This window comes from Seriola lalandi, unplaced genomic scaffold (genome assembly GCF_002814215.2).
Source record: "Seriola lalandi dorsalis isolate HSWRI2012SDOR001 ecotype SW California unplaced genomic scaffold, Sedor1 jcf7180002054140, whole genome shotgun sequence".
Lineage (NCBI taxonomy): Eukaryota > Metazoa > Chordata > Actinopteri > Carangiformes > Carangidae > Seriola > Seriola lalandi.
In genome coordinates, this window is record NW_019524693.1 from 191,225 (window position 1) to 218,756 (window position 27,532).

The window sequence follows — 27,532 nt, forward strand, 5'->3', positions numbered from 1 at the left end:
TTTTTTTGGCAGTTGCTGTGAGAAACATCTGTCTATCAAATAATAGTGCTCTATAAAATTAAAAATAAAATAAGTTGCCTTCTCCATCGTGACTGTGGAGAGGAATGCCCTGAAGTGTTGCAAACTATTAAAGCCCAATGGGGCTCCTAATTAGTGTTTTATTAAAGGCAGGTTCGCCGGAAAGACCTACCAATTAAGATGTTGCAAACACATGGACAGAGTAAGGTATGATGTACTTAATTTATATAGCACAATTCACGCCCAGGGGGAGAACTCAATGTGCTTTGCATTAGAAAGAAAATAAAGTTAGATAACGGTACTTTTCACAATTAAGAACAAAAAACATTTTCAATATTTCCTCTATTATTCTAGGTGCTGCATTTCCAATGACATTACACTAATTTAAACTAAAAAGCTGAAATAGTGTCCTATAGCTTTTGATGGCAGTTAAAACCTATCAATATTTAACAACGACCAAGAAAACTTTTATGACACTGACTACCCTCTGTTATTACTAGAGACACAAAGAAGGGTGGACATAGATGATGGTTACAATGGTAATAGTGATACTGGTTACTTTGCTTAATAAGCAAAAAATAAAACAAAACGGCTAACCACTATTATTTCATATTTTATTATTACAAAAACACACAAAACATATTCAGATATACACACACTGCAAAAATAGACAGGCCTTTAATGGATAGATTGCAGAATGCCTAAATCTTCATCACGAGGTGACATTCACAGGAGACCCACACAGACATGGCCCTTTATTACAGCTGCCAGGTATAACCTGAAAGGACACATTGTAACAACAGACAGACTGTACACAAAAGTACTCAGAGCATATTTCAGCAAATGCTATCAACACAACGTAAACAAACATCTCACTATTGCTGTCTTGCTAGAAATATATTCAGTGTATGTAACGCACATGGCTCAAAGAGGTATAAGATCTATACTGTAAATGATCTGTAGGTGAATTCATTTTTAATTGTCATAAATTCCCTGATGGTGACAATTTAGACCCAGGACATTTAAACCCTGAATTAAAGATTTATTCTGGTCTACTAAGCACAATACCATGTCTTTGAGGTAATATAGTCAATTTTGTAGAAGTTATAAGTCACTCATTTTGGCAGTTTTTCAGGATCTGATTCAATTTGCCATGACTATATAACATGGCTTTGCTATTTGACCAAAAAAACACATTAGCATGAGGACAAAAGTGTTAGAAAAGTGCTTAAAATTTTCTGAACACAAGTGACAGACTGAATCACATTAAAACAACAAATTAGCACATGGTAGAGTAGAAAAGTCCACTTTCTGATCCACTTCTTTTATTCAGCTGGAGAAAGGAAAGTAAAATAATCAGAAAAGAATAATAAAATGAAAATGTATATTTGCTTTAAAAAAATCTCCAAAACATACCTGTTCTGAACAGAACACAAGTCTTCTTGCATTCATCTTCTGTTTCGTAACGGTTGTCATTTCCACCACAGCCTCCATACCAAAACTGTGCACAGGCGTTGGCCTGCTTGTCATAGTACCAGCGGATGCTATAGTCTCGGCAGCTGCCTTGGTCCAGGTTGAGCTTACAGCGGGGATCAAGAAGAGGGGCCTCTGAAGGAGAAATGGTTTGTGAGATGCACATTTTCCAAAGAATATTTATGTACTCAATGAGAATAGCAGCGTGTCCTAAATCCATACTGCAGTCCATACTACTACTGAGCAGGAGTGCAGCACTCACCTCCAGGCAGGACTGGATTCACCACCGGTTGCACCTGATTAGAGTTTAAGGATGAAACTGAACCCAGTGTTGACGAAGATGTTGCAGATGAGGCTGAGGATGAAGATGATGAGGAAGATGATATGACTGCCTCACTGGAGACAGAGCTTTCTCTCACAGGTGATAATGATGTTTTGTTAACTACAGCCACAGTGCTACCGCCCCGCATGTGTGCTCTGATGTCTAAATCTTCACCATCATCATCTTCCACCACCTGGAGTAAGATGACAACATAAAAATTTATCAGTGAGTTGATGAATTTGGACCATCAGTAGAGAAAATTGTATATTTTCAGTAAAACAGCACAGAATGGATTTTAGCAAAGACCTGAATCGGGAGAGGATCAGCACTGATGGGCAGTGTGAAAGTGTCTCCACGGCCTCGGCTGTTGGTGCGTCTCTCATTTTGGATCTCCTCTTGGTAATTGTAACCATTCCCGCTGTTCCCATGTCCATTTTTTCCATAATCATAAGCATAACCATTATTACCATAGCCATTATATCCATTTGTATTCTCTCCATGTCCATTGTTCCCATTAATACCATGCCCATTGTTGCCGTTCCAGTGTCCATTTGTGATGCGATTGTAAATAAGTGCGCCATTTTCATCTTCACAGAACTGACTGACGAGTTTAGACTCCAGTGCTGAAAAAAGGAAATCAGGAAATTGGTTAATTTTTGGCACTTTACAACCTCGTAGCTGATAACAATTAGCTGGATATTTTCATGAACACGCTGCTGAAGGCCTCGTATTTACAGTATTTACTGACTGTGATTGTCACCTGGTAGTGTGTTGAAGTCATCAATAAGGTACATGTGTTCACTGTCGGGGTCAGAGGCAATAAGGTTGAGTTCTCGCAGGAACTCAGTCTGGGTAGGATCAGACGAATTGACAATCCCCAGGGCGTACATCTCAATGTTTGCAGCATGAGCCTCCCTCACAGCTATGTCAAGTTTGACGGGCTCTCGTTTGTCGGTCTGACCGTCAGTGATTACGATGGCTACTTTTCTGACTCCAGGCCGAGCGCTGAAGAAAGCCTCCTGTGTGGCCTTTCGGATGGCAGTGCCAGTGTAAGTACCCTCACCCATGTAAGGCATTTTTCTGATTGCCTGCTTGACATCCTGTTTGTTCATGTACCGAACCAAGTTGAACTCCAAATGGACATCCAGACTGTAGAGAACCAGTCCGATTCTGGTGGCATTGCGACCAACTGTGGTCCGGTCCACCAGCCGTGTGACAAAGTCTTTGATGATTTCAAAGTTCTCAGGGCCGACACTTTCTGAGCTGTCGATGACAAACACAAGTTCCATGGGCCTTTCCTTGCACTTGATGCCACATCCTGAAAGCAATAAGGTACATAAGGTTTTAGTATTTGTTCAAAAAGGTGTGTCTTTTTGTATAAAGTGGACTACTGGAATCTCTAGTACTCTGGTTTACCTAATGCCAGCTTAGGGAAGATGTACATTCACATGAAAAGCTCTTAAAAGGATGTATTTTGACACAAGGATGCTTTGAGCTAAATGCTAATATCAACATGCCCACAATGACGAGGTTTACAATCTTAGATGAGCTTGTTTGCCTGCTAAAATTATCTAATTAGTACAAAATAAAGTACAGCTGAGGCTGATGGGAATGTCATTAGTTTGGTAATAAACAAAATTACTGGTGGCAAAGGGAAAAGTCAGGGGATCACTTAAGTTAATATGGTTGATCCTCTGGGGCCCATGGATGTCTGTACACAATTGCATGGTAACTGATCCAGTGGTTAAGATGACTTAATCTGGACCTAAATGGTGGACCAACAGATGGACCAACATTGCCATCCATCACGGCCCAGCATGCCAATAAATAAATAAATAAATAAATAAATAAATATGTAAATTTGTAGTTTATACAATATACTGCTGCCAGAATTTGGACCAAACTAATAAAATTTGACGATAGTTTACCTATAATGTCAAAAGCAGTTAATGAAAAAAGTACCAGCTTCTTCAAGGTTATACTAATAAACTAGATTTGACTGGTGGTCTTACCACAGATTTCTTTGATCAGCTTAATAATGTCTTCTCTCTGAAAAATATGGAAAGTTTAAATTAGTATAATATCACAACACTTTGCTGAATGGTCATCCATTTGTTGAACTGAGAAACTTACTGTGAGGCCCGTTTCTCCTTTTGCTCCTGGCCTCCCCTGGGATTTGAGAAAAGTTGAAAATATTGTCACTTTTTATTACTAATGTATCAAACACTTGCTACACATATACTCTACACGCACTTCTTTCAACTTACTTCTCTAGATTATGAGAAGTATCAAGGAGAGACTTTTATTTCTCAATTTACTAACTCTGCCTGACAATACTTTTTACGAGGAGATGGAATTGGAAATGCCATTGTAAGATGACACTCTCCACTGAATAACAGCTCCCACATTTTGCCATTTTAATTGGATTTTCCCAATGTAGATTCAGGTTGTGTTTGTGAGACTTGACATCGGCAGGTTGATTATTGACGTTTTACTTACTGCTTCACCAGGGACTCCAGGATCTCCCATGTCTCCTTTTGTACCTTTCATTCCCCTCTCGCCCTGTAATCCACGATCACCCTGTAGCAAGGAGAGAGTATATCATCAGTCAGAGACCAGTTAATCACATATCATGTGAAAAATGTTTGAAAACTACATCTAAATGCCTCACCTTAGCACCAGGAAAGCCGTCTCCTTGAGGCCCTCTAGGCCCGGTCATACCTTGAGATCCTGGCTCTCCCTGAAATTATACTCTACTTTTACTTGAAGCACACAGGAGATGCATCCAAACTCTTGAAAGATCATAAATTATTGTTATGATTTGTCCTGCAGCTAGTTTGTCAGGCAGTTCTGTACTGTGCAACATGTCAGCACGAATTAATTACATCATATTGCTTCACTCTTACTTGCTGTGGACAAGAAAGTACAAATGTGAATTAAGCCTAATTATGAAGATCTTGCATTTCTACCAAGTGGTAACAGTTACCTTTGGGCCTTGAATACCTTCTCCTTGAGGACCAGTTGGACCAGGAAGTCCTGGTCTCCCAACACCACCCTTAAAACAAATGTTTAGAAGTAATTGGACCACTAGTTTAAGAGAGGAATCAAACAACCTCCAGACTTGTATTTAGTAAATGATCAGATACATGTGTAGTACAATCTATATATTGCTAAAGGTTAATTTGTTCAGTTATTAGCTGTGATTCAGATTTTTATTATTAACTATAATTAGCTCGAGCTGTGTGGTAAGATAAGATAATGTTTCTTACTGGTGATCCTTGTAAGCCTTCTCCAGGTGGGCCGGGCAAACCTGGCAATCCTCTGAAGCCGATGTCACCCTGGAACAGACATGACATGGATTATGAGCATCACCATACGCACATATACACTCCTACACAAACACACAATCAAACGTCCAAAAAACAAAACAAAAAACATGTAGACACTGACCTTAGGACCAGGAATTCCTATTCCCTCTGGGCCTGGTTCTCCCGGTAAACCTGGCAAGCCTGGAGGACCCTAAACAAAGTGCATACAGTTGTTCAGACTGTGCCTGCTTGCATAGGATTTTACTAGCTACAAAATGTAAGCATTTGTACTTTATTAGCTGGTGATACAAACCACTGGGCCATGAAAGCCTTCACCCTTCGGACCAAGTGGACCTGGTGAACCTGGATGACCACGATCACCCTGGTTAAACAAAATTCAGTGATGAAGTCCAACAACATGATGCAATCCACACAAATATGTCTTTTGGCGATCTAAAAACACTCTAAAAATAAAAGTGGCAGTGTTTACCTTTGGACCAGGTAGTCCGTGGCCTGTTTCCCCAACAGGACCAGGGGGCCCATTGGGACCTAAATCCCCCTGGAGACAGGACAACAAAGTAGCATCAATGTTTTCATGTAATACATCACAGACTCGATCTGGCAATTCTTCTGGTAGTGTGCTACTTGTCTACCTGCCAAGATTGATGATATGTTTTTATTTATTTACCTTTGGACCTGATATAGACCGTCCTGGCTGCCCTGGCATGCCCTGCTGGCCTGGTATCCCACGTTCGCCCTGGCAAGTAAGAGTGAGCAAGAGACTTAAGATCCATTTCATGCTCTACTCTATTATAACAATACTATAGCTGCCAAAAACCTGTAAAGGACTTGTTTTTTTGGCTCTATTCAAAAGGTTGGGTTAGTGCGGCATAAATCTTCGACAGCAACATATTCATTATGGAATAAATGGAATGAGGTTGGGAACAGGAGCTTTTTTTCTAGTTCATCACAGAAGCCATCACACCACAATAAAATGCTCCATTAATTCTTACCTTTGGTCCTGAGGGTCCTGAAATCCCTGGAGGCCCATGTAACCCACGGATGCCCCTCAGACCCTGGTCACCCTGGGCGGAAGTACAGCCAAACATCATCTTATTAACATTTGATCTGATAAAAAAAAAATGAACAACACAAGGATATAATTTAAAGCATACCTTCTCCCCTTGAATGCCAATCCCTTGTGCTCCCTCAGGACCTCTTAAACCAGGTAAACCAGGCTCACCCTAAGAGAGGAAAGGTAGATGAGACAAAGAAACAATCCTTTTAACTCCTCAGCTGTGACAAAGAGTTCTGGAAATAATCAAGTATTTTTTCCTTGTAAGTCAGTGGACAAAGAAAAGGAAGGTACAGAGTTGACATAATGTACTGTACCTTCTGCCCCGGAGCTCCATCCTCTCCTGGAAGACCAGGCAGGCCACCCAGACCAGCTGCTCCAGGCTCCCCCTGTAACCGCAGAATAGTATTGTTGGATTTTTGATGGATTCAGGACATTGGCACTGATAATACAGACTACAATTAAACTGACTTATTTGGTTGAAGACATGAGTTGGCTTACCTTTGGACCAGGCTCACCAATGCCTCTCTCTCCTGTAGCTCCCTGCTCTCCTGGTAATCCTTGGTCTCCCTAGAAATAGAAATAGGTTGGTTCTCTAATAACTTTACTACGTACATACTTTGTTACGTACTGATGTTATTAATTTATTTGATATTTTGTTCTGAACTTGTTTGGTGTGCTGTTTGAACAGATACACATTGTTTAGCTAGACAATGTTATTATGAACAGGATATTATACAGTAAAAACTAACAAACTGTCATATGATTACATTAAATCTTCACATTAAATCAATTATACTCCAGCATGAAAATTGTAAATATAGAGTGACCTGGAATCAAACTCTTAGTCTGTAAGGGGTGATAAACTGTGCCAGCTCTCTCTGACCATACAAACACATGCAATCTTGAATTTTACAGCTGTTTAAACGAACCTTAGGTCCAGGTAAACCTTCTCCTGAGAGTCCTCTGACACCTGGTGGACCTCTTGGACCCTCGATTCCCTGTGCAATAATCAATGCAGGAAGTGCTATTATTGCATTTGTATGTGACAAGGAGTACGACAGAGAAGTGAGATACAGGACTTTCTTAATATTTAGACAACAATAGTCTGCTGACCTTTTCTCCCTGTATGCCCAATCCAGTCAGTCCAATTGGCCCTGGAAGACCTGGAGGCCCCAAGTCACCCTGAAAGTAAAACAGCATAGAAAAGTCAATACAGGTATGCGTCCCATATATTTAATATGTAGCAACAGAATCTTCATGACAGAACAGACTGTATATTCCTGACACTGAATATACAGTCTCAGTGCACTCCTGCCCCTCAGATCTTGCATTGTGCTTTATATCACTCCAGCCTCAGTCCTGTTTGCCTGCCTGCTAATGACCTCTACCTGTTTCCTTTTTTTTTTTTCTCTTCCCGTCTGCTCCCTTTTTTTGGACTTGTGTGCCTTCACTGACTGTTTACCTGCTGCTGACATTGTTTATGAACAATCAATCTCCCAGATGGTTGAATACATCATGATCAATAGGTTTAAATACTTCCATCAGATGCAAAAAACTACAACCCATCACTTACTGGACTCAGCAGCTAGTTACACAGTATTTACAGTACATAGTGTAGGCCTTCCATACTACCTTTAACACATTAACTTGTTAAATGAAGGACTCTCTGATCTCCCTTTGCTTTAGCTTGGTGTTCCAAGGAGCCATCTTTGTAATTATAGCCTAGGGGACATTTGGGCTCCTTTATGGATTTCATTAGTGCCGTTGTTGTACACATGCTGCAGTGAGTTCTCTTTGTGAGATGATACATTTATAACCCACCCTGTCTCCTTTGATTCCTGCACCCTGCTGTCCCCTTGGTCCCCTCGGTCCTGGGAGCCCCCGTTCGCCCTGAGGAGCAAAATCAATTCATCTTTGTCAGTTACATCACAACCACTTGAGATTGGGTCACAGCCAAATCTGCATTGTTCTAAGTGAAGACAGTATGGAAGAGGAGCATGTTGGCTCCTGTTAGCCTCTTGTTATTGATACAAACTGATCCTATGCACAAGGAATTTTTTCTCCTTTTGTCATAACACCTTTATGGCTGCATGATTCTTTGCATGAGCAGCATGAGCAACATCTAAAATGCAGACATGCAAGCCTGATCATATTTACTTCATGTGTGTGAGTGGAGGAGAGAGGGTTTGATCACCTCTGACAGATCCCCTTTTACAACAGGTAGAAATCAGCAGAGGAGTGAAACTTAAAACAGGCAGGAAGTCTGGCACAGGTCAAACAGATGTGTAGTTGCTTTAGGACATTTTCAGCGTTCATTTTCCAAGTGCTTCCTTTAACAAATAAAAGTGTACCTTAGATTCCTTTACAGAGAATCCTCAACAACCTCATTAATACACTCCTCCCAGCGTCAGATTTTCCCCACAAGTTCTGTTGTGAGAGGGTATTGACAAAATGTATTTTACTCTTTAGTATTATAATCTCACTTCATTGTAGTTAGATTTTTTTCTGTGCAGTTGAACAGTAAGACTGTCTCTAATAATCTCCATGTATACACTGTACGCATTACAATGTAAGTCACATACTATTACACCCGCTCTTACATGTCATGTTAAACCCTTGGTTGAATCCTAGCTATCTCCTTTTGGAGATGGAGCATTTGCAAAGTATATGTTTCATAGTGCAGCATGTTGCAGCATGGGGGAAAGAGATGCAGTCTTTACAGGCTTTACACATCAACTTCAGAGTCAGTAGTAACGCTTGAGTGAACACCTGAGCTGTGAGTCAGTGAGTTGGAAACAGAGTGAGATCTGGTTTTGACAGTTGCAGGCCATGAACTGCAGAATGCCCCAGTTACGTACAACTAGACTGAAACGTACACTCTCAAACATCAGTTAGAAGGTCAACAGTGTGCTTTTATGTTCATTTCAGGCCTGGGAATTATGTCTACTAGAAATGCCAGCGACACACATTGGCAGCTTATGTGTCTACTCTTAGGGTCAAACAGCTGATTCATGCAATAATTGTGCAAGTAGGTTTTGAACTTGGTCAAAATGAAAGCGGTTAGTTATGGGCAATGGCCAATTTGGATTAGGGAACAATAAAATAACATTGCTTTTAAAGACATGCTAGGAATTGGTTTATAAACTGTGCCCTGCTCATCACTTATATCTATAGCCCTTAATTTTATATTGATATCAAGTTGACGCATTCAGCAGAGGAGCAACACGGATGTAAACACAGACAAGATGACTCAAGAGAATTAACCCCTACAAGATAAGCAGACCTTGAAGCCACAGACAAAAATCAAAGAATGTATTCACTTCCAGCTGGGGACCTTTGTTGCATGTCATTCCCACTGCTCTTTCCCTTTAGATATTTACAGACTTCTTTACTTATATTTTCTAATTAATTTAGGCCTTGATTGCATTTCCAGCAGCACTGTGCATTTGATGCAGTTCCACATATTTACCCCTGAGCTGTTAGCTGAACAGCTTCACTGGGGTTTAAGTGACATCAGAGTCATCAGTGCAGGGGATAGAGGGGTCTTTGCTCTATTGTTCTTTGAAAAAGATCTTTTGTCTCTTACTGGCTTACCTAAGCAAAGCAATGTAGAATGGTCTAGTTTTGACCTTGACAACGTTGTTTTGATTAGTTTAGTTTAGTCTAATGATAGAATCGAAATCATACCTTTGGTCCAGGGAACCCTTCACCATGGGGTCCTTTTTCCCCTTGAACACCCTGTGGTCCTTGAGGTCCCTGTTAAAAAAAAGCGGGTGTGTACAGTACGTCACCCAAACAGTGTTCAGATCAAAGTACCTGTATGGACTTTCTCAACAGATCACAATTGAAACAAATATCACAGACAGAAAACCACTCAACAGTTTTCCATAACACAGACAGTTTCTTGTGAACTTACAGGAAGTCCAGGTTCACCCACTCCTAGAGGACCTGGAGGACCCGGTCTGCCCTGGAACCCCATGTCACCCTGCAGATTGATATAGAAAACTTAGTTTAATAACAGCAACCCAAAGAAATGTAGATACCAATGAAACAATCACGAATAATCTCCAAGAACAAAATATTCACAGGATGATCTATAGCATGACTTACTTTTGGTCCAGGAAGTCCAATACCAGTTTCCCCCTGAATTCCTGGAGGGCCAAGTGGGCCACGTTCACCCTGTGACCACAAACATTATACCACTCATCATCAGTGCACACTAGAGCTTAAACCATGAACTAACATTAAAAGTGCATCAATACTGAACTATTCATTTTGTGTTGTCCTATAAATCATTTTATCTTTTTAACCTCTTAATTTTTTCTCTCTGTATAAAAACACTATGTTGCATCACTGAAACATACTACCTCACTCAAAATTAGACTTGATTGTATACATACACAGGCCCGCACATATGCAGGAGATAAGATGCTCCTTTGATGCTGTAAATCCTTCAGCTGTTGTGTTTACTGTAAATGAGGTAGTGGGCGTGATATTTCATCTCTTCCTGCAGGTCAGGACAAATATGAGCTAAACTTAAGCTCCAGGAATGTCCCAAACAACTGTGTCTCCAAATGATAAAATAACAAAAGAACTGCTGGAGGCAATTCACTCTATCAAAGTTTGGATTACTTATTTGCTTGGGGTTTAAGTAGCGTTTATCTTAAGGTAAAATGGAAAACAAAATTAAGGAGCCTGACATATGATGTAATCATTTAGCTTGTTTTAAATGAATGTTATAGTTTCTATGTCCCATTTAATGCATTTCATGTGAATTTAACTTTGAATGATTTGCTTAAGAGTAATCATTCCTTGTCCCAGTCATACTGATTTGAAGTGGGGGGCAGACTTAAATTATCTTAGAAATATATATAAATAACATATGCATACAAAGGCTTGTCTAACAGGAGTCTTTTTTTGATATCCAATACAAATTACACCACACAGGGACCACCAAGACTCCTGTCAATCTTTGCAAATGCCACCTACATGTGTTCACATGGCGAGACAGTGGGGGCACACTAATTTTCCATGTATGTTATCAACTGCAGATCTTGTTGGAGAAGCTGACAGTGCTGTAGGCACTTCCTTGTCTGTATTCAGAAACAGGATACGAGCCATTAGGAGAACCTGCAGTGAGATTTTTTGCGGATGGTTCATCCCCGTGCTAGTGAAGAACAGTAATGATGGGGAAGACTTTGGGTCATTGCCAAATGTTCACACAGGTGTCTATTACCAGACAAACAGGCCTCTTTGCTATATGGTTAAGACTGGTAAAACTCCAACCTCTTGTTTAAACTAATCATAAAAAGGAAATGTAAAGGTCACAGCAGATGTGCAAAACAAGGTAAGTGAGAGTTATTCAAAAAGGGGCCGACCTGCTTCCCCTGAGGGCCCTCTGGTCCAATGTCTCCATGTGGTCCTGGTAACCCCTGGGCAGAGACATCATGCAGCCATTAATGATGAAACACCCAGAAACAGATGGGGATGTGTATGTGCATGTATGTTTGTATATCACTCTGTATGGAGAGGCAGGAAATGTGTGGCATAATGTGGTGATCTTTGCTGCTATTAAGTGGATTTTATAGCATACAGCGATCCAATGGGTATTTCTAATAATCTAGAATGGCATGCTAATATACATCCAGATGTTAATGAGTAGTGACCTGAAATTACCTGCACTGTACTTTTAAGTATAGCTGAGTACCCATGGATTCTAAGTTAAAACATCTCTGATCTCTTTGGTCTGATTGTCCAAACAATATAAAGTCTTCAATCAAAAACGAGCTCTATAAACACATGAATTATTACTAACCTGTAGACCTCTAACTCCTCTTATACCGACTGCACCCTCAAGACCCTGGAGCACATCGCATAGGGAAGAGAAAGACCATAACATCAAATACAGTATGCTCAAACTGTAAACATATATTTAGTATGTGTAATGTCAGTAGTGCTGTCGTACCCTGTCTCCTTTGATTCCAGGAGTGCCACACTCACCCCTCTCACCCTGTGTAAAGATCACAAGTATTGCAAAACTGTGTCCAGCAAAATAAAATAAAAAATAAATAAAAAATGTCATTGTCATTAACCTGAATTGCATACCTTCTCTCCTTTGTAACCTGGTTTTCCCTGTAATTAAAATGAATGAAATGTTATGTGTGAACAAACAAATGTAACAATAATGAATACTTTCTTTATTTTGGTCATATATAGCAGCATTTACCTCAGCACCCTCTCGTCCAGGTAGTCCACTTAATCCTGCTTCACCCTGATATAACAGGATTACACCATTTCATTACATCAATCAGTTTATCCACTGTAAAGTAGCCCCCCCCCCCCAAAGGAGCAGTGTGCAGGATTTAGTGGCATCTAGGGGTGAGGTTGCAGACTGCAACCAACTGAATATCCATCCCCTCACCCCTCCCTTAACAATCCTTTAGTGGCCTTCAGGTAATATAAAAATGTGAAAGGCCCTCTCTATAGTCAGTGTTCTTCGTCTGTTCTGAGCTACTGTAGAAAGACGGAGGTGCAACAAAGCGGGCCCTAAGGGCTCATTCTAAGCTAAAGAAAACACAATGATTCGTAGTTATAGGTGATTATACACTAATAAAAACATAATTATGAATATTATATCACATTTCTATAAAAAAAATAAATAATTAAAAATGAAAAAAAAGAAACTTCCTCCATTTAACCAGAGTGCCCTATTGTAACAATATAATTATCCATAATATATCAATCATATACAAATAATTAATAACAGATTAGTATATCACAAGTAAACAATATTTACCACGCATATTTTAAAAACATCAAATGCTAAAAATTCACAATTTACAGATATTGGATGACCCAGCTCAGGAAGACTGACAACTTCTTCCAAAACTGAAACACAGAATTTAGATGTGGAGAAATCACAAAGGGTTATATAACTCCTGAAAGAGCTTGCAAGGTAAGAAAGTCATAGTCCATATGTCCATCTAAAAAACACACACCTTTTGTCCTTTAAGCCCTGGGGCTCCGTCATCTCCGGAGCGACCTTTCTTCCCCTGGAGAATGAAACAAAATACACGTTGATTGATTAATTTCTTCTCCTGAGTTTTTTTTCCTCTCCAGTCAGTGTACATTGTTTGCAAAGCCAAAGTGCAAGTTTTCCCTCTCTAGACAGACATTGTTTGAGACAGACAGAGGGGGAAAAAGTCACTGGGTCGACTGCTGAATGTGTGTGCTTATGGATTTTAGGGCTGCATGACAGTTGAAGCCGTAGGTGGGCATGAGGTGTCTTGTTCACAGAGCCAGGGGTCATTGTCTTGAAATGCACCTGGACAGTGTGTGTCAGTTGCTATCCACCAGAAATCACTAGTTTGTGACCATTAAACCAATGAGAGCAATTATGAGAGCCTCTTAGTCTGAGTGTAAGAATTTGAAGAATCCCTCTGAGGAAAAAGCACCTGGTTAATGACCACACAGCTGTCTGTCAGCAACATGATTATCTGCTGGGGTTTCTGAAAAGCTTCACATTACCTGTGCTGTCTGACATCCGACAGGAAGAGGGGATTGAATGGACGTTTGCATATATGTCTAAAAGTGCAAGTGGGTGTCTAGAGGGGCTGGGATCGTCTTCTTCTAGCATCACACAGAAATTATGTGTAATATCTGGTTCTCCATACTGCAGTCCCTCATCCCATATCCCTGTCTCACTGACCCTGGCGGCAGCAGGGGTTGTATGTGAGATTTATGACGGCCAAAAGGTCCGGTTTTAAAGGCGAGAAGACCTAAATGTGGTGCCTCTGGTTTCCATGGGGAACATCTTATGTTGAATGAGAAATGCACAGTAACTAGCTGAGACAGGGCACACAACAAACATATTTCTCTGGGATTAACAGACCACAGTGTCTATTCTCCTTTCCCTGTTGCCATAGGTATGCTTTTAGAATGTGGGAGAGGACCACCTATCCACTGACTCTGCTTGTGCAAATGCCTGCAGGCTATACTGACAGGGAAAAAGCAAGCAATTATCCAATTGTTCAAAACTGCGCAATTACCATACTCCGAATATCAGGCTCATGTCAGATTTCTCTGCACCAGATATCAGGAATCCCTCCTTCTGACAAACCACTGTGACACTTCAAAAGGAAACTGTTACTTTGGTTGTGGGATATTTTGAAAAGTTTGAGGCTAAATACTCACCGCAGGCCCGCTGGGTCCCCTCTCTCCTTTCTCACAAGCACATCTCTGAGCCAGAGGGCACTTCAAAAAGAAGAGACATGTTTGTGATGAATGTAATCCTATACAGTCAAAGTGGGCACCTTCATTTAATTACACATTATTAAATGTCAAATGTCTGTAAATGGAGGTGTCTGATTGTAATAATACTTACTCCTTCATCAGCCAAGCCAGTCTGCAAAGAAAACAAACAAACTTGATAAATATCTGACAGGAATTGAATTGTAGAAAGATATTGCAGACTCTTATCAGGTTTGTTTATTCATCGTTTAGCGATGTGGATGTGTTATAATCATTCAGTGGAGCACAAGCAACTGTTAAAACTGAACAAAGAAAAACTGATAAAAAGGCAGATTCCTGAATACTTCAATGATGAGTTACATTTAGTGACAGAGGAGTCAAAGTTTAATAAATTGCAAACGTTTAATCACAGTTTAAACCTAGTTGTTTCTACTTAAAAAGGAATGTGATGTGAGATTGTAAGACAAACTCTTATGGGATATGCTTGGACCACATGCAGATGTCAAACTTTTTTTTTTTGGTGTAAAAGCTCTGGAGAAAAGCTTAAATCCAGAGCTGTCACACACATTCTTTCATTTGTTTCTCTAGTGCATTGTCATCATTCCATCTCTATACAAATACTTGAACAAGCCTGTCCATGTGTCAACTCAATAGATGCTTATTCCAAGCAAATACATCACTTTTCTTTCTCGGTGCTGTCTGCTGAAAGACAAGGTATTATACTCACAATCTCAGTGACGATTTTTTTGACAATGTCTTCGTCCTGCAAATTATGGAGGAAGTTGGAGGCAGGAGAGCTGGCAAGTAGACGGAGCTGGGCTACATTGGCTGGCTCGTTGGCTGCACGGGTGATGCCCAAAGTGAAAAATTTGATGCCCTGGTTCTTAGCGTCAGCAACAGCAGAGAAAATGTCAGGGTTCCTCGGGTGGGAAATACCGTCTGTGAGAAGCACGGCCACTTTGATGCTGCCTTGACTGGATTCCTCCAGGTAGATCTTGGTCATGTTGGTGATGGCGTAGGTGGTGTAGGTGCCGTGCCCGATGTAGACGATGGGAGTTATCCGGGTCTTGAAGTTCTCTGTGCCCCTCCAGTCTCTGAAGGTTTGCTCTGTGATGACATGACTGCTGTACTGCAGCAGAGCCACCCTCAAGCTCAAGCTGCGGCCGGTTTGCAGCCGAAGGCCTTGGAGTCTCTCCACCACGTTCATAGCAAACTGCTTTTCCTGCTCATGATTGTCCTTAGCACTCTCAGAACTGTCCAACAGAAAGGAGAGCTCCAAGCTACAGTCCTCATCGAGGATGGCTATGTGCACAAAGAACAAGATGAAGGACTCTCGATTGCCATTATAACATTTAATAAGCCTTATTCCTTTCACTGATCTATGTCTACACACAGAGGTATACAGTAGATTTGTGCAATCATTTATATATAAGTCAAAATTAAAGAAAGCATACACATAAAACGCTTTAAGATAAAATACCATGGCAATATGATGAGCTCTGAAGACTGAAAAAATAATATTTTGTTTCATGGCGTTTGTCATTCTTACCTTGTCCATCATGAATATTTGCAGCCAGAGGTTTGGTCCTGAATTTTTTGTTAGTTTTCCTCTCGTCATAAGAGTCTTGGGCCCAGACACTGGTCAGTGCTGTGGCAAGCAGCACTGACGTAAAGCAGGGGAACATCCTTGCTCCAACTATGGAGAAAAACAGCAATAACAATTAAAAATCAATCAATGTTACAATCCACAGTAGTTTGTGCATCTAATCAGATTGTGCATCCATGTTATTTTATTTTTTTTAACAGTACAACAGTTTAACATTAAATGTCAAACTCAATTGCTGAATATTAGTTTGTTTTGTAAGTGGAGTACATCTTTAAAATAACTGAGCTATGTCCCTCACATTGACTCACAGTCCAACCTCCCTTGGAAGTGCTGCAAATCTAGTATGTCAGTGCAGCCCAAAATGTAGAGTTGGAAAAGGCAACAGGAACAGCGGAGGACCAGAGTGCACAGTGAGCTCCCGTTAGCTCATTGATTCTGCAGCAGCAGCAGCAGGGTCGGTCATTCTGGGGAGCCGAGAGTGAGAGACCCCGAGACACTCACTCCTCCTTTATAAGGAGGCAGATCCTGTGGAGCCTTGCCAAGACTCCAGCTCTGCCCTCGGGGCAGGGGAAGGCTGCTAGGATATGTTTGCAACAGTGAAACAACATTGTGTGTGTTTACTGACTTTGGTGTTTTAATCACTTCAAGTACAATCAACTGTATATTACTGTGGAGTAACTCATATCAAAATGCCATACAGTTATCATGTACTGTAATTTGTCAGACTTGGTCTTGTTTTCATGTAAAAGTTATAAAACCATAACTACCCGCTTCTAGATCAGAGCTCCTGCATATTTAAACTTTTTTAAAACATACAATACACTTAAATACAGTTATATTGACTGTTCAGTTCTGCTTATTTGCACAGGATTTGCTGTGGGGGGGATAAAATGTCTGATGTTGAGTTTTACGTGGTGAGGCTCGGATAACAATGGTTCAAAGCTCTTTGTTTTGATGATTGTGTGCGAGGAGGAGGAGGAGTGGAATTTTATATACATCTAATTTAATACTAGCATGCATTGTTAACAGTGGATGGAGATTATTTTGCAAATAAAACAGTTTAAGATAGAAAAGCTTGCAAAAAATGTTGAATATAAACTACAATAAAGTTACCTTATAATAAAACAGCACTTAGACTAAATTGAAACAATAAAAAAGGATTAAAAAGGATTTTAAAGAGGAGGCATAAAAAAGTGGCATTGATGCCAGCATAAATTCCACAGGTAGGATGTTTTAAAGGTTAGAGGTGCTAATGGCAAAGGCCTGGTCACCTTTGGTCTATACGCTGGACTTTGGAATGACCATAACAGTCCTGCCTGAGGAAAAAGGGTTAAAAAGGTCCTACATTTTCTAAATTAATTATTAAAATTACTAAACCATGACAACTAGTTTAGAGATACTAGAAAAGGGGCAATCAGATCAATGACCACAGCATTTTCAGCACAGACATCAACTGGACCAATCCATGAAATGGGCTAACTTTACTGCGAAGGATAAGTGCTCAGCAATATCTCTGAAATATTGTCCAAAAGAATAGTATGAGCTACGCATATGTAGTGTCTTTTCAGATTAGAAACAGATCTGAATCATGCGAGTACATCACGATTATCGGGGCAAACACCAACAGTCACTACACTTGGAATGAAGTGTCAATACTGCCCAGTTCACTGTCCAATTTCTTAGTGTGTAACGCAGCCCCAAATTACGAGCAGTGAGGGCTGCACAGTAACCTCAACCAATAAGCGTATGTGCTGTTAGTGCCCTAAATTTAAGCTCTCTTTTGTTAGCTGTCGGGATTTGTTTCCTTCCATTATCCTAATATTGAAAGAGGGTTGCACTTAGAAGGCGAGTGGCATGCAATATATCTTTGAGAAGATGAATTACTGAAAGCTGCAGGTGGTACTTCACCTCCCAGACCCTAAAAGATGACCATCTGACCATTCACTACCAGAGCTGACCTTTCAGCATACTCCTCCTGGTGTGGTTTAAAGATAGGGCTGTTCCTGTGCAGACTGGCTGAGGATTCATGAAGAGTTTTTCCCTGCTGTGCTTGAGGTGAAGAAGCTTTGTATTCCAAAGCTCCAGGCAAGAAGTAATTAAAGGAGACTCTGACACAGAGGAATGTTGCACTGAATGATGGCTTGGCAAAATACAGCCCGTCACTTTGGTTTATGAAGAATGACAACTTATCATAGTGTTCCTATATACTGCAGCAACATTTATGAGTTGTGAAAATGACTGTTCATGTTCCCCATTGTGTTTGTGACTACTTATGTGGTAGAGGCACCAACTTCAACCAATGACAGTTTTACAGGCCATATAAAATGAGGTGGGAAAGAGATTGGCAGATCAATCAACTTGGTTCTATTTAGGAATAGGTGATTAGGTGATCCCTTGTTTGCACGTACCTTGAGATCTCATTGTTGTCAGTGGGAACCTCAGGGTTTTAAAGTGGGTGCCCATCATACACCCACCATGATGTCATCCTGTTCTTTTGTTATTTTGGAGCCTAGGTGTTGTCTCTCCTCTTAATCCGTTGCCACTGGCTTCCCCTTTCAGCAGCGCCAGAGATTGCTTTGATGGCTTGACGTCGGGCCTGGCCTCGGATTCCCATGTCCTTAAGCAGTCAGCTAGTTGATATGCCTACGAAGCCTCTGCATCCAACTTCCACTGGGTGAGCCTTAGTAAGCTCAGTCATGTAGAGAGCGAAGAGAAATGGTCCAGATCCACTTGTGGCTTCCAATCCCATGTTGCTCCCAGCTACCCAGCTTCTGGTTTTGTAGTGGAGGCCTTGGGTTGATTCACATCTTCATGGACAAATTAACAAGTTATACGTGCTGGATAGATGACAGAGGAGGAAGGGCGTTGACTACATTAATGGTTGTCCGTCTGCTCTCCAGAATAGCTTGTGTAAGGCTCATCTTGTAGCCAACAAGAATATACTTTAGGTTTCCTGAGATGGACAGAGAGGGCACGTTTAGGGTCTTCAGCATACCATTTGCTGAGGTTCCTAGGAGATGGCAGGACAACATATGTGGCTTGTATAATGAAGCTGGTTTGAAATCCTCCCATGTCCCACAACTCCTTTCAAGAGAACCTTCTCCTCCCAACTCCCTCCCATGGATCACAGGATTCTGTCAGCATCTTCTCCGGCCTTGCTTTTGCACACTGAAATGAATCAAAGTGAAACTAAAAGACATATACACATGAAAAGTGTTCTTTTTGTGAATGATTGCATTACTTTCCAGCACCACACAAGTAATTATTGTAATACTGAACAGTCCAGTGCCCAGATCTGTGCCACAATACAATCCTGTCTCTGCACTCTGCTGGCAGTTCCTTCCACCTCATAGCTTGGTTTTTGCTCTGATATGCATTGTCAGCTGTGCTACCTTTTATAGACAGGTGTGTGCATTTCCAAATCAGGTCCAATCAATTGAATTCACCACAGCTGGACTCCAATCAAGGTGTAGAAAACGTCTCAAAGATGATCAAGAGAAACTGAAGCCCCTGAGCTTGTGTCCGGACACTGAATTTCATCTTCAGTTTTTTTAAACCGTATTTGAGCCAAAAAGTTAGTTTGTCACTATTACCTTGTGCAAAATGTCCTATCCCAACCCACTGCTTCTATCATGATGTATAACTTTACACAAAACACCGTGGGTCAGGGTTCTGCACCGAAGATTAGTGCTTATACAAATGCTTGAGGTAGGATTTCAAATCTTAGGCACGAGTTTCCACAAGACTTATAGTATACTTGAGATTATTGGCCAAGTCTCTAAGAAATGTGATATACATTCTTTCTACTGACCATATACAGTCTGTGCTACAGACACACTGAAATGTTCTCTGAAATAAAACTAACTTAACGGCACATTCAGGCCGGTCCTCTATAAAAGGAGGGTAAAGAAACAGCTGAGTGTGTAAAATAACACCTACAGAGTACTCAGAGGAACATACATACAAAAACCCACCAAACTGCTTCTATTTTCAATATAGTGGTATTTATAGAAATATTTGGGTGATGTTCTGCTTTACTTACCACATGCAAATCTCTAAGATTGGGTGACCCACTGGATCTTAATGCTGCATGACGCAGCTGATTAAGTCGAGGTATTGGGGAAGGTTGTAGACAGGTGAGTGCTGCCCTCCTGCGGTAAGTGAAGGGATAAAATCCCGACAGGGTGCGCATGCTCAGTTTAGCCGTTGGGTTCAGCGGTATAAAATCGTCCGTAGCCCAGTGTGTGCCTTCACCTTCAGCCATCTTAATCATGTTGGGTGCTGTGGGACGGTGCTGCAGCGGGGCTCTGCAGGCTTTTAAGCCTGGGATTAACTCTTTAAAGACGATCAGTGCGAGACATGCAGCTCTTAATTTGAGTAAGTGCATACTTTTTAAACATGGGTCGACTGTCAGGATTATATGTCCCGTGACTTGTCTCTAACACAAATGGATGCATACAGGGTGGGTCAGGCCTCAACTTTACCCTGGATTCTCTCTCATTTATTTGCCATCAAGTGATTTTTATTCAATCACAGCTGCTAAATTAAGTTTTTATTTCGTCATGATGTTACTTCAGTCAAGGTGTAGCGCCAGTCTTTCTCCTGTTTTCTGACTCCATTCAATGACCTTTCAAAGTAACTCAGTACAAGTCAAATGTTTGACTCACTTCATGTTTGAACATTTCAACTCTGAGTTTCAGTGACAACAAAATATGGGTAATTCTATCATGACGCACCAAAATATGTATTTATATTATATTCTGTCTTGTAGATTTTGTGTTACTCACATGGGTATACTGATCATATTTTAGTCTCTTTTTTTTTTTTTTTTTAGTGACTAAAAATATTTTTATTTTTCAAATCTAGTTGCTGCTGTTTCATGTGAAGTCAAGTTTAATATGTTGTCCTTGTCCTTTCCTGTCACTGTCCTCCCAGGCAGGGGTTATGCTGCCCCAGCTGCTCAGGCTGCACTGGCCAATGGCCGCATCGTTGCTGTGATTGGTGCTGTGGTGGATGTCCAGTTTGATGAAGGCCTTCCTCCCATTCTCAATGCACTTGAGGTGGCTGGCCGTGAGAGCAGGCTGGTGCTTGAGGTGGCACAGCATCTGGGTGAGTGGGTTGGGGTGATCCTTATAATACTATTCGACAAATCACTGTTTGGGTACCTGTTAATGAACTTTGAACATTGTCTTTACTCTCTTCTTGTGTGTTTCTCCAGGTGAAAACACTGTCAGGACTATTGCCATGGACGGTACAGAGGGTCTAGTTCGTGGTCAGAAGGTTCTGGACACCGGAGCCCCCATCAGGATCCCTGTGGGCCCTGAGACCTTGGGCAGGATCATGAATGTCATTGGAGAACCCATTGATGAAAGGGGACCAATTAGCACCAAACAGTAAGTATTGAGAGGATCACAGTGCTGGAGTTATTCTGTAGTTTTCTTGATGTCAACAAAACCAATGGCAATACCAAAACCAACATTGTGTTGGTCAGTTTCTTAAAGTATTTCTGACTTCCCTGCCCTGTCTGTGGCAGCTGCACGGCCATCGTTTTGTTATTTTGGTGGCTTGGGTCTTTTCTTGAGATTTGACAATAAAAATATATCCTATAAATCGTATATTTAATCATGACGTTTATTATCTTGCAGGACTGCTCCTATTCATGCCGAAGCCCCTGAGTTCACAGACATGAGTGTGGAGCAGGAGATCCTGGTCACTGGCATCAAAGTGGTCGATCTGCTGGCACCCTACGCCAAGGGTGGAAAGATTGGTTGGTGGATCATAATTACCCTCTAGAATTTTTATTATTTTTTATTTTTTTATTTTTTAGCCAACAATCAAATTTTCAAACATGCTTGTCATGATAATTGATTATTTTGCACGTTGCATTCCTTCAGGTCTTTTTGGTGGTGCTGGTGTCGGCAAGACTGTATTAATTATGGAGCTGATCAACAATGTAGCCAAAGCACATGGTGGTTACTCTGTGTTTGCCGGAGTGGGGGAGCGAACCCGTGAGGGAAATGACTTGTACCATGAAATGATTGAGTCCGGTGTCATTAACCTGAAAGACACCACCTCAAAGGTAACAACCTCAATTCCTTTAAAACACAGTTTAGCTTTTCTAATTAAGATCCTTAGCAAAGCGTAGCACATGATGTAAAGTGTAGTTTATCAGTTTGGATGGGATTCATGTAAATCTATTCTGTGTTTAATTCATGCTAAACTTCATGTCCTCAGGTAGCGCTGGTGTACGGTCAGATGAACGAGCCCCCAGGTGCCCGCGCCAGAGTTGCTCTTACCGGTCTGACTGTTGCCGAATACTTCCGTGATCAGGAGGGACAGGATGTGCTGCTCTTTATTGACAACATCTTCAGGTTTACCCAGGCTGGATCAGAGGTTCATAATACCACATAGATTTTTTTCATTATTTGCAGATGTTGTTGCATATAAATCTTGTGTCTGAATATTTGTGTCATTTTTCTTCAGGTGTCTGCCCTGTTGGGTCGTATCCCCTCTGCTGTGGGTTACCAGCCTACTCTGGCCACTGATATGGGTACAATGCAGGAAAGAATTACCACCACTAAGAAGGGCTCCATCACCTCAGTACAAGTGAGAAGACACAAGATGCTAATCACGTCAGCACACTCTTGCTTTTTCTTGATTATTTGTACTAAAATTGTTAATTGTGTTACAGGCTATCTATGTGCCTGCTGATGACTTAACTGACCCTGCTCCTGCCACAACTTTTGCTCACTTGGATGCGACAACTGTGCTGTCTCGTGCTATTGCTGAGCTTGGTATCTATCCTGCTGTGGACCCTCTGGATTCCACCTCCCGCATCATGGACCCCAACATTGTTGGGGCAGAACACTATGATGTTGCTCGTGGTGTACAGAAGATTCTTCAGGCAAGCCTCATGTTGGATGTTAACAAATTTTGAATGACTGTCAACAATTTCTGCAATCCAAAACTAAACTTAAAATTTTGTATAACGGCTAAATTTTTCTTGTTGTTTTAGGATTACAAATCATTGCAGGACATCATTGCTATCCTGGGTATGGATGAATTGTCTGAGGAAGACAAGTTGACTGTAGCTCGCGCTCGCAAGATCCAGCGTTTCTTGTCGCAGCCCTTCCAGGTAGCAGAGGTCTTTACTGGCCACTTGGGCAAGCTGGTGCCTCTCAAGGAAACAATCAAAGGCTTCAAGAGCATTCTAGGAGGTAGAGTGCTGCACGGAGGCCAAAATATTATTAAATGGGATGAACTTAATGGAAATTTAAGAGTAATGGCTATTCTTTTCTCTCTTCAAGGTGAATATGATCCCCTGCCAGAGCAAGCTTTCTACATGGTGGGTCCCATCGAAGAAGTAGTCCAAAAGGCTGAGAAACTGGCAGAGGAGCATTCATAAGTGATTTATCTGCAAGGTTGGAAAGTTTTATGAGATAAATATTTGTACAGTATGATTTCTATTTGAGGAACTTCTAAGGTGTCATGCTAAGTATGTTGTGTTGTGGTTGAAGATGAAATTAAAAAATGACATTGTGATATATAAATTTTTTTTTTTTGTCATGGTTTTTTTCCCATTAGTTGCACCGTCAGTCAGCAAACATTCTTGGTGAAAATGAACATTTGTTTTAATGAAAACATGTCTCATTGGTAAGAAGACATAACACTTACATAATAATAAGGTTTAGCCTATCATGTGGCGAAGTTTCTTATTCAGCTCTCTCTCTTGTGTAAGGAGACTGGCGCTGTGTTCTCTGAAGGCATCAAAATCCTGTAAAGTAATTGGAAGCGAAAACATGTTGAACGTGTTTTTAACTCGATGTAGGCCACTGTCGATTTCACTCTTCAATACTGCAGATTTCAACAAACCTTTTTAAGCTTCTCATACTTTCCTGTGGATTCATCAAGAGCACACTGGAGAGACTTCACTTTTACATCTGCATTAACTGCTTCTGCTTCCTGTTCAAACCTGAGGCAAGGCCAAAGACAAATTTAGATTGAGATACTTGTTATACTCAAGCAGTGCAATGAGAAAGATTGTTCATACATGATTTACCTATTCTCTGCTTCAGCTCGGGATTTTTTCTCTTCTTTCCATCTCCTCTCCAGCTGCTGGATTTTCGCTTGTTTCTCCTGTATATAATCAATTCATACGTACATGAAGTGATCAGTTAATTCTTTGCAAAGCTGTAATTTCAGTGAAGTGAACAAATACTCTTGTCGATCACCTGTATCACTCTCCCTCTTTCCATAGACAGAGACAATAGTTTGTCCTTCTCTTTGGCGAGGCTTGTTATGCTTTCTCTCGTGTTGATCTCCTTCAAAGCTTGCTTTTCTTCTGCCATTCCTAGCTTCAGCTTCATACCTGATTGTGGAAAGAAGGCCACAATACTACAAGTGCTTTTTATTTCTCGAGAATGATAAAACATTTACCACCCACCTTTGCACGCATCTACAGCATCTCTTTGCTGTTGCTGAGCATCATGTAATTGATCAAGTAGCAATGCCTCCTTGGCTTGATGCTGAGTTGCCTGTTGCAGGAGTTTTGACTGGTATTCAGCTAATTTCTCCCTTTAAACATAGATGTAAAATACAGCTTCAAAATGATGAGTGTAAAGTAAATGTTAAATAATGAGCAACTATGGCTGCAACTAATGGTTAAATATTTAAGTTACTTATTATCTAGATTGATTACTTTTTTTTTTCAATAGTCTATAAAATGCTGAAAAATGCCCATCACAATTTTGCAGAACCCCAGGTGACATCTTGAAATTGCTTTTATACAGTCCAAAACCCAAAGATATTCAATTTACAGTTCTGTAATCAGATAACATAACAGAATAACTGAATCCTCACATTTTAAAAGCTTAAACCAGTGAATGATTGGTAGCAGTTTTGATACATGACTTAAACGATTAATCAGTTAAAAATGTTGAGTTTCTGTAGTCTGACAAATAGAAAAACTTACCGATATTCATTTTCTTTATTTGTGTAATTCTCTGTCAGCAGTTTGCTATCTTGCATCAGTTTTTGCACAAACACTTCTTTATCTTGTAATTTTTGGGAGAAAAGTGTGTCATTTTCTGACTGCAGCTGTTTGTTTTCCACCTTTAACTGGACATTCAGACTTTTGTATTCTTCCATGAAAGCAATAATGGCTTGATTGTTGGCAGCTAAATCCATAAATCTCTTCTCTAATAACTCTGCTTTCTTTCTTTCGCCACCCAGTTCTTTCTGGCAGTCTGTTAATGTGTCCTCCAGCTCTGTGTTGATTTTTTGCAGGGCTTGGCATCGCAAAAGCAGCTCATCTGCTCTCTCTTTCAGTATGCAGATCAGATTTGACTGTTCATCTATCCTGGACCGCAGCATTTCTGTTTCTGTCATATCCTCTGCAGAAAAACTTAGAAGTTTGTCCAGTGACTTCTGAATAATGTCCATATCCTGGGAACAAGGGCAAATGTCCAGTGTTAAAACATGAGTGACAGGCACTTGTGGCAGCTTAAAACTAAAGCTTGACTGATTTTGGGGGTTTTGAGGCTGACACTGATATCAATATTATTGAGATATTTTACATAAAATAATTCAACAGTCAAAAGCCCTGTGTGTTATTTAGTGTTAACTATCATAGGAAAAAATATTCTCATGTGAGAGGCTGACACCAGTCAAGTTTGGCATTTTGTCTTCAAACTGACTTGGAGGATTATACCAACTATAAAAAATGGCTGCCAATAAATTTCTGTTATTCAACTTAAGATTTCTGAATTTCTTGTAATTATAATGCAAATGAATGGGAAGTCAACAACAAATTCTAGGTTAATCCAGCCATGCATGCTTAAAAAGAAAAATAAATTCACAAATATCTGCAAATTAGATCCTTTTAGAAGAAAATAAGTCAAGTTTGGCGTATCTTAAGACATTAAAATTTGCTGGACAGTTGACAGTTGCTAGTTTACCTCAACTGCATTTTACACCTTACTAACTTAGCTGTTTTTAAATTTAAAGTTAATTTAGACTTTAAAATAATTTTAATACCACTCGTATAAGATTATGTGACAGTTGTGACAGTAGCATAACTTGAGATTAAATGTGAAATGACAAGTCTTCTGCAGACTCATTAGCAAACGGTGGACTTGCACAGATTTATTGCTGACGTCATTAACTTTTACATACTGTACCTCCGTCGTGTTCATGAAGTTTTCTGCATTTCTCGGAGGAGTGGACATGATGAGTAATGGCCTATTCCCGATTGTACGTGTTATTTTTTACTCATTGCTCAGTTCCACTTTTTCGTAGGAAGTATTTCGGAGTTTCAGTTGCTCGGTTGCTAATGGCAACCACATTCGAGCGGCCCTCTCTGTTTTTGTGGCTGCGGTAGAAGGAACGTTTGTGCCGCTGCTCGGACGCATGATGGCGGTGTTCGTCTTCCTATCAGTCACCAACGGTGGAGGTAATGCACATCTCGAATAATCATGGTGGAAGGAGTAGTATAGTTTTCCTATGTTGCTTAAGTCCTGTTTCATTTTGGTACATTATTAGTTACTCAGTTATTGAGTGGTAGCTGTTGTCTTAAGGTTGCTTTTTATTGTCAGTTTACTTTTCCGTTATTTTATTTTTTTTAATTCACAAGCTACTTTAAAAATCTTTGTGGACATGGCCTATTAGTACATTAAACCTCCAGGGTCTGATAATGAATTTATGGCAATTTGTGGCTTTTAACCCTTGCATCGGTTTAACAACACGTAAACGGTTTAATATCAAGTAAAACACTCTTACAATGACTGACAATTTTCTTGTCGTATGTGAACATAAAACTCAATGTGGGGAAGTGAGTGTTATGCATACAGCAAGGCTCCTTAGTCGGGCTCGAACCAGACACATGGGGATTACGTCTAGGCCTTCTGGACACCCTAATTAAAAACTTTAGTTAGTTTTACATTTTTATTACTCCCATCATTATTTTCCTCACAGGATACCGTAGACAACCCCTTTACAGAGTGGGACAAATGAACAGAGCCCATAGCCCGCTGCGAGTGAAAAATCACTGGCACCCGGGACAACTCGGACCCTACATGGCATTATGCAGGTTCCAGGGCCAGAGGGATTTATTTGGAGGGCCGAGGCTGGGTTGGGGGAGCGGCTGTCCTGGCCTTTGTGCACGCCCCTTTTCATCAACTAGCGGGCCAAGAAAGACAGACAGAGGAAAGCAACAGCATCCCAGCCTCAGTCCCTACAGCTCCTCCATCTGCACAGCGGAGCTGGACGGACCAGCCAGAATGTGGAGAGCACTGCTACTTCAACTTATTCTCATCTTCATGTGCTATGTTAGATGGTGCCACTCTGAAGGTAAGTAGTGTGATTTTATTATCTCCTGCTTTCTGTTTTCTGTCCACACAGGCTGGCAGTTAAATGATTCATTGGGGAACTGTTCTTGTTGAGCTACCACTGATTCACCCATTGCACTTGTTGCTCAATCA

The 27,532-nt window shown here is 40.7% G+C and overlaps 4 protein-coding genes across 5 annotated transcripts in view; 2 read left to right on the forward strand and 2 right to left on the reverse strand.

The window, feature by feature from the left end:
• Positions 1-615: 615 nt before the first annotated feature.
• col28a2a (collagen, type XXVIII, alpha 2a) lies at positions 616-16,517 on the reverse strand. 2 transcript variants are annotated; one of them, XM_023403531.2, is made up of 36 exons: positions 16,364-16,517; positions 15,999-16,145; positions 15,177-15,751; positions 14,583-14,603; positions 14,393-14,452; positions 13,198-13,251; positions 12,426-12,470; positions 12,305-12,331; positions 12,165-12,209; positions 12,015-12,059; positions 11,578-11,631; positions 10,310-10,378; positions 10,116-10,184; positions 9,887-9,955; positions 8,021-8,089; positions 7,313-7,381; positions 7,129-7,197; positions 6,698-6,766; positions 6,514-6,585; positions 6,297-6,365; positions 6,135-6,206; positions 5,810-5,878; positions 5,612-5,680; positions 5,435-5,503; positions 5,264-5,332; positions 5,083-5,151; positions 4,800-4,868; positions 4,485-4,553; positions 4,313-4,393; positions 3,947-3,982; positions 3,826-3,862; positions 2,574-3,131; positions 2,120-2,436; positions 1,754-2,006; positions 1,435-1,626; positions 616-1,351 (listed from the first exon to the last, which is right to left on the reverse strand). In XM_023403531.2, exons 2-36 carry the CDS (start codon positions 16,132-16,134, stop codon positions 1,344-1,346), a joined length of 3,723 nt encoding a protein of 1,240 aa, XP_023259299.1. In that variant the 5' UTR covers positions 16,135-16,145; positions 16,364-16,517; the 3' UTR covers positions 616-1,343. The 2 variants fall into 2 exon arrangements, with proteins under 2 accessions (XP_023259299.1, XP_023259298.1); XM_023403530.2 differs by having other exon boundaries at positions 16,354-16,517.
• Positions 16,518-20,274: 3,757 nt separating this feature from the next.
• Positions 20,275-24,282, forward strand: LOC111653068 (ATP synthase F(1) complex catalytic subunit beta, mitochondrial-like). The gene is made up of 10 exons (XM_023403526.2): positions 20,275-20,432; positions 20,991-21,164; positions 21,274-21,448; positions 21,701-21,822; positions 21,950-22,134; positions 22,290-22,448; positions 22,539-22,661; positions 22,747-22,959; positions 23,071-23,272; positions 23,363-24,282. Exons 1-10 carry the CDS (start codon positions 20,327-20,329, stop codon positions 23,458-23,460), a joined length of 1,557 nt encoding a protein of 518 aa, XP_023259294.1. The 5' UTR covers positions 20,275-20,326; the 3' UTR covers positions 23,461-24,282.
• Positions 23,743-26,356, reverse strand: zgc:172182 (coiled-coil domain-containing protein 89). Its single transcript, XM_087173253.1, is given in 7 exon segments — positions 23,743-23,829; positions 23,928-24,027; positions 24,115-24,199; positions 24,202-24,423; positions 24,499-24,629; positions 25,027-25,499; positions 26,234-26,356. Coding segments are annotated over 7 exon segments (1,146 nt in total). The 5' UTR covers positions 26,282-26,356.
• A 966-nt stretch (positions 26,357-27,322) lies between these two features.
• The window catches only part of lrp2a (low density lipoprotein receptor-related protein 2a), a 46,397-nt gene continuing 46,187 nt past the window's right edge, over positions 27,323-27,532 (forward strand). The window contains exon 1 of the mRNA XM_087173254.1: positions 27,323-27,401. Coding sequence (XP_087029380.1) covers positions 27,332-27,401 — 70 coding nt within the window. The 5' untranslated portion in view covers positions 27,323-27,331. The remainder of the gene's footprint in view (positions 27,402-27,532) is intronic.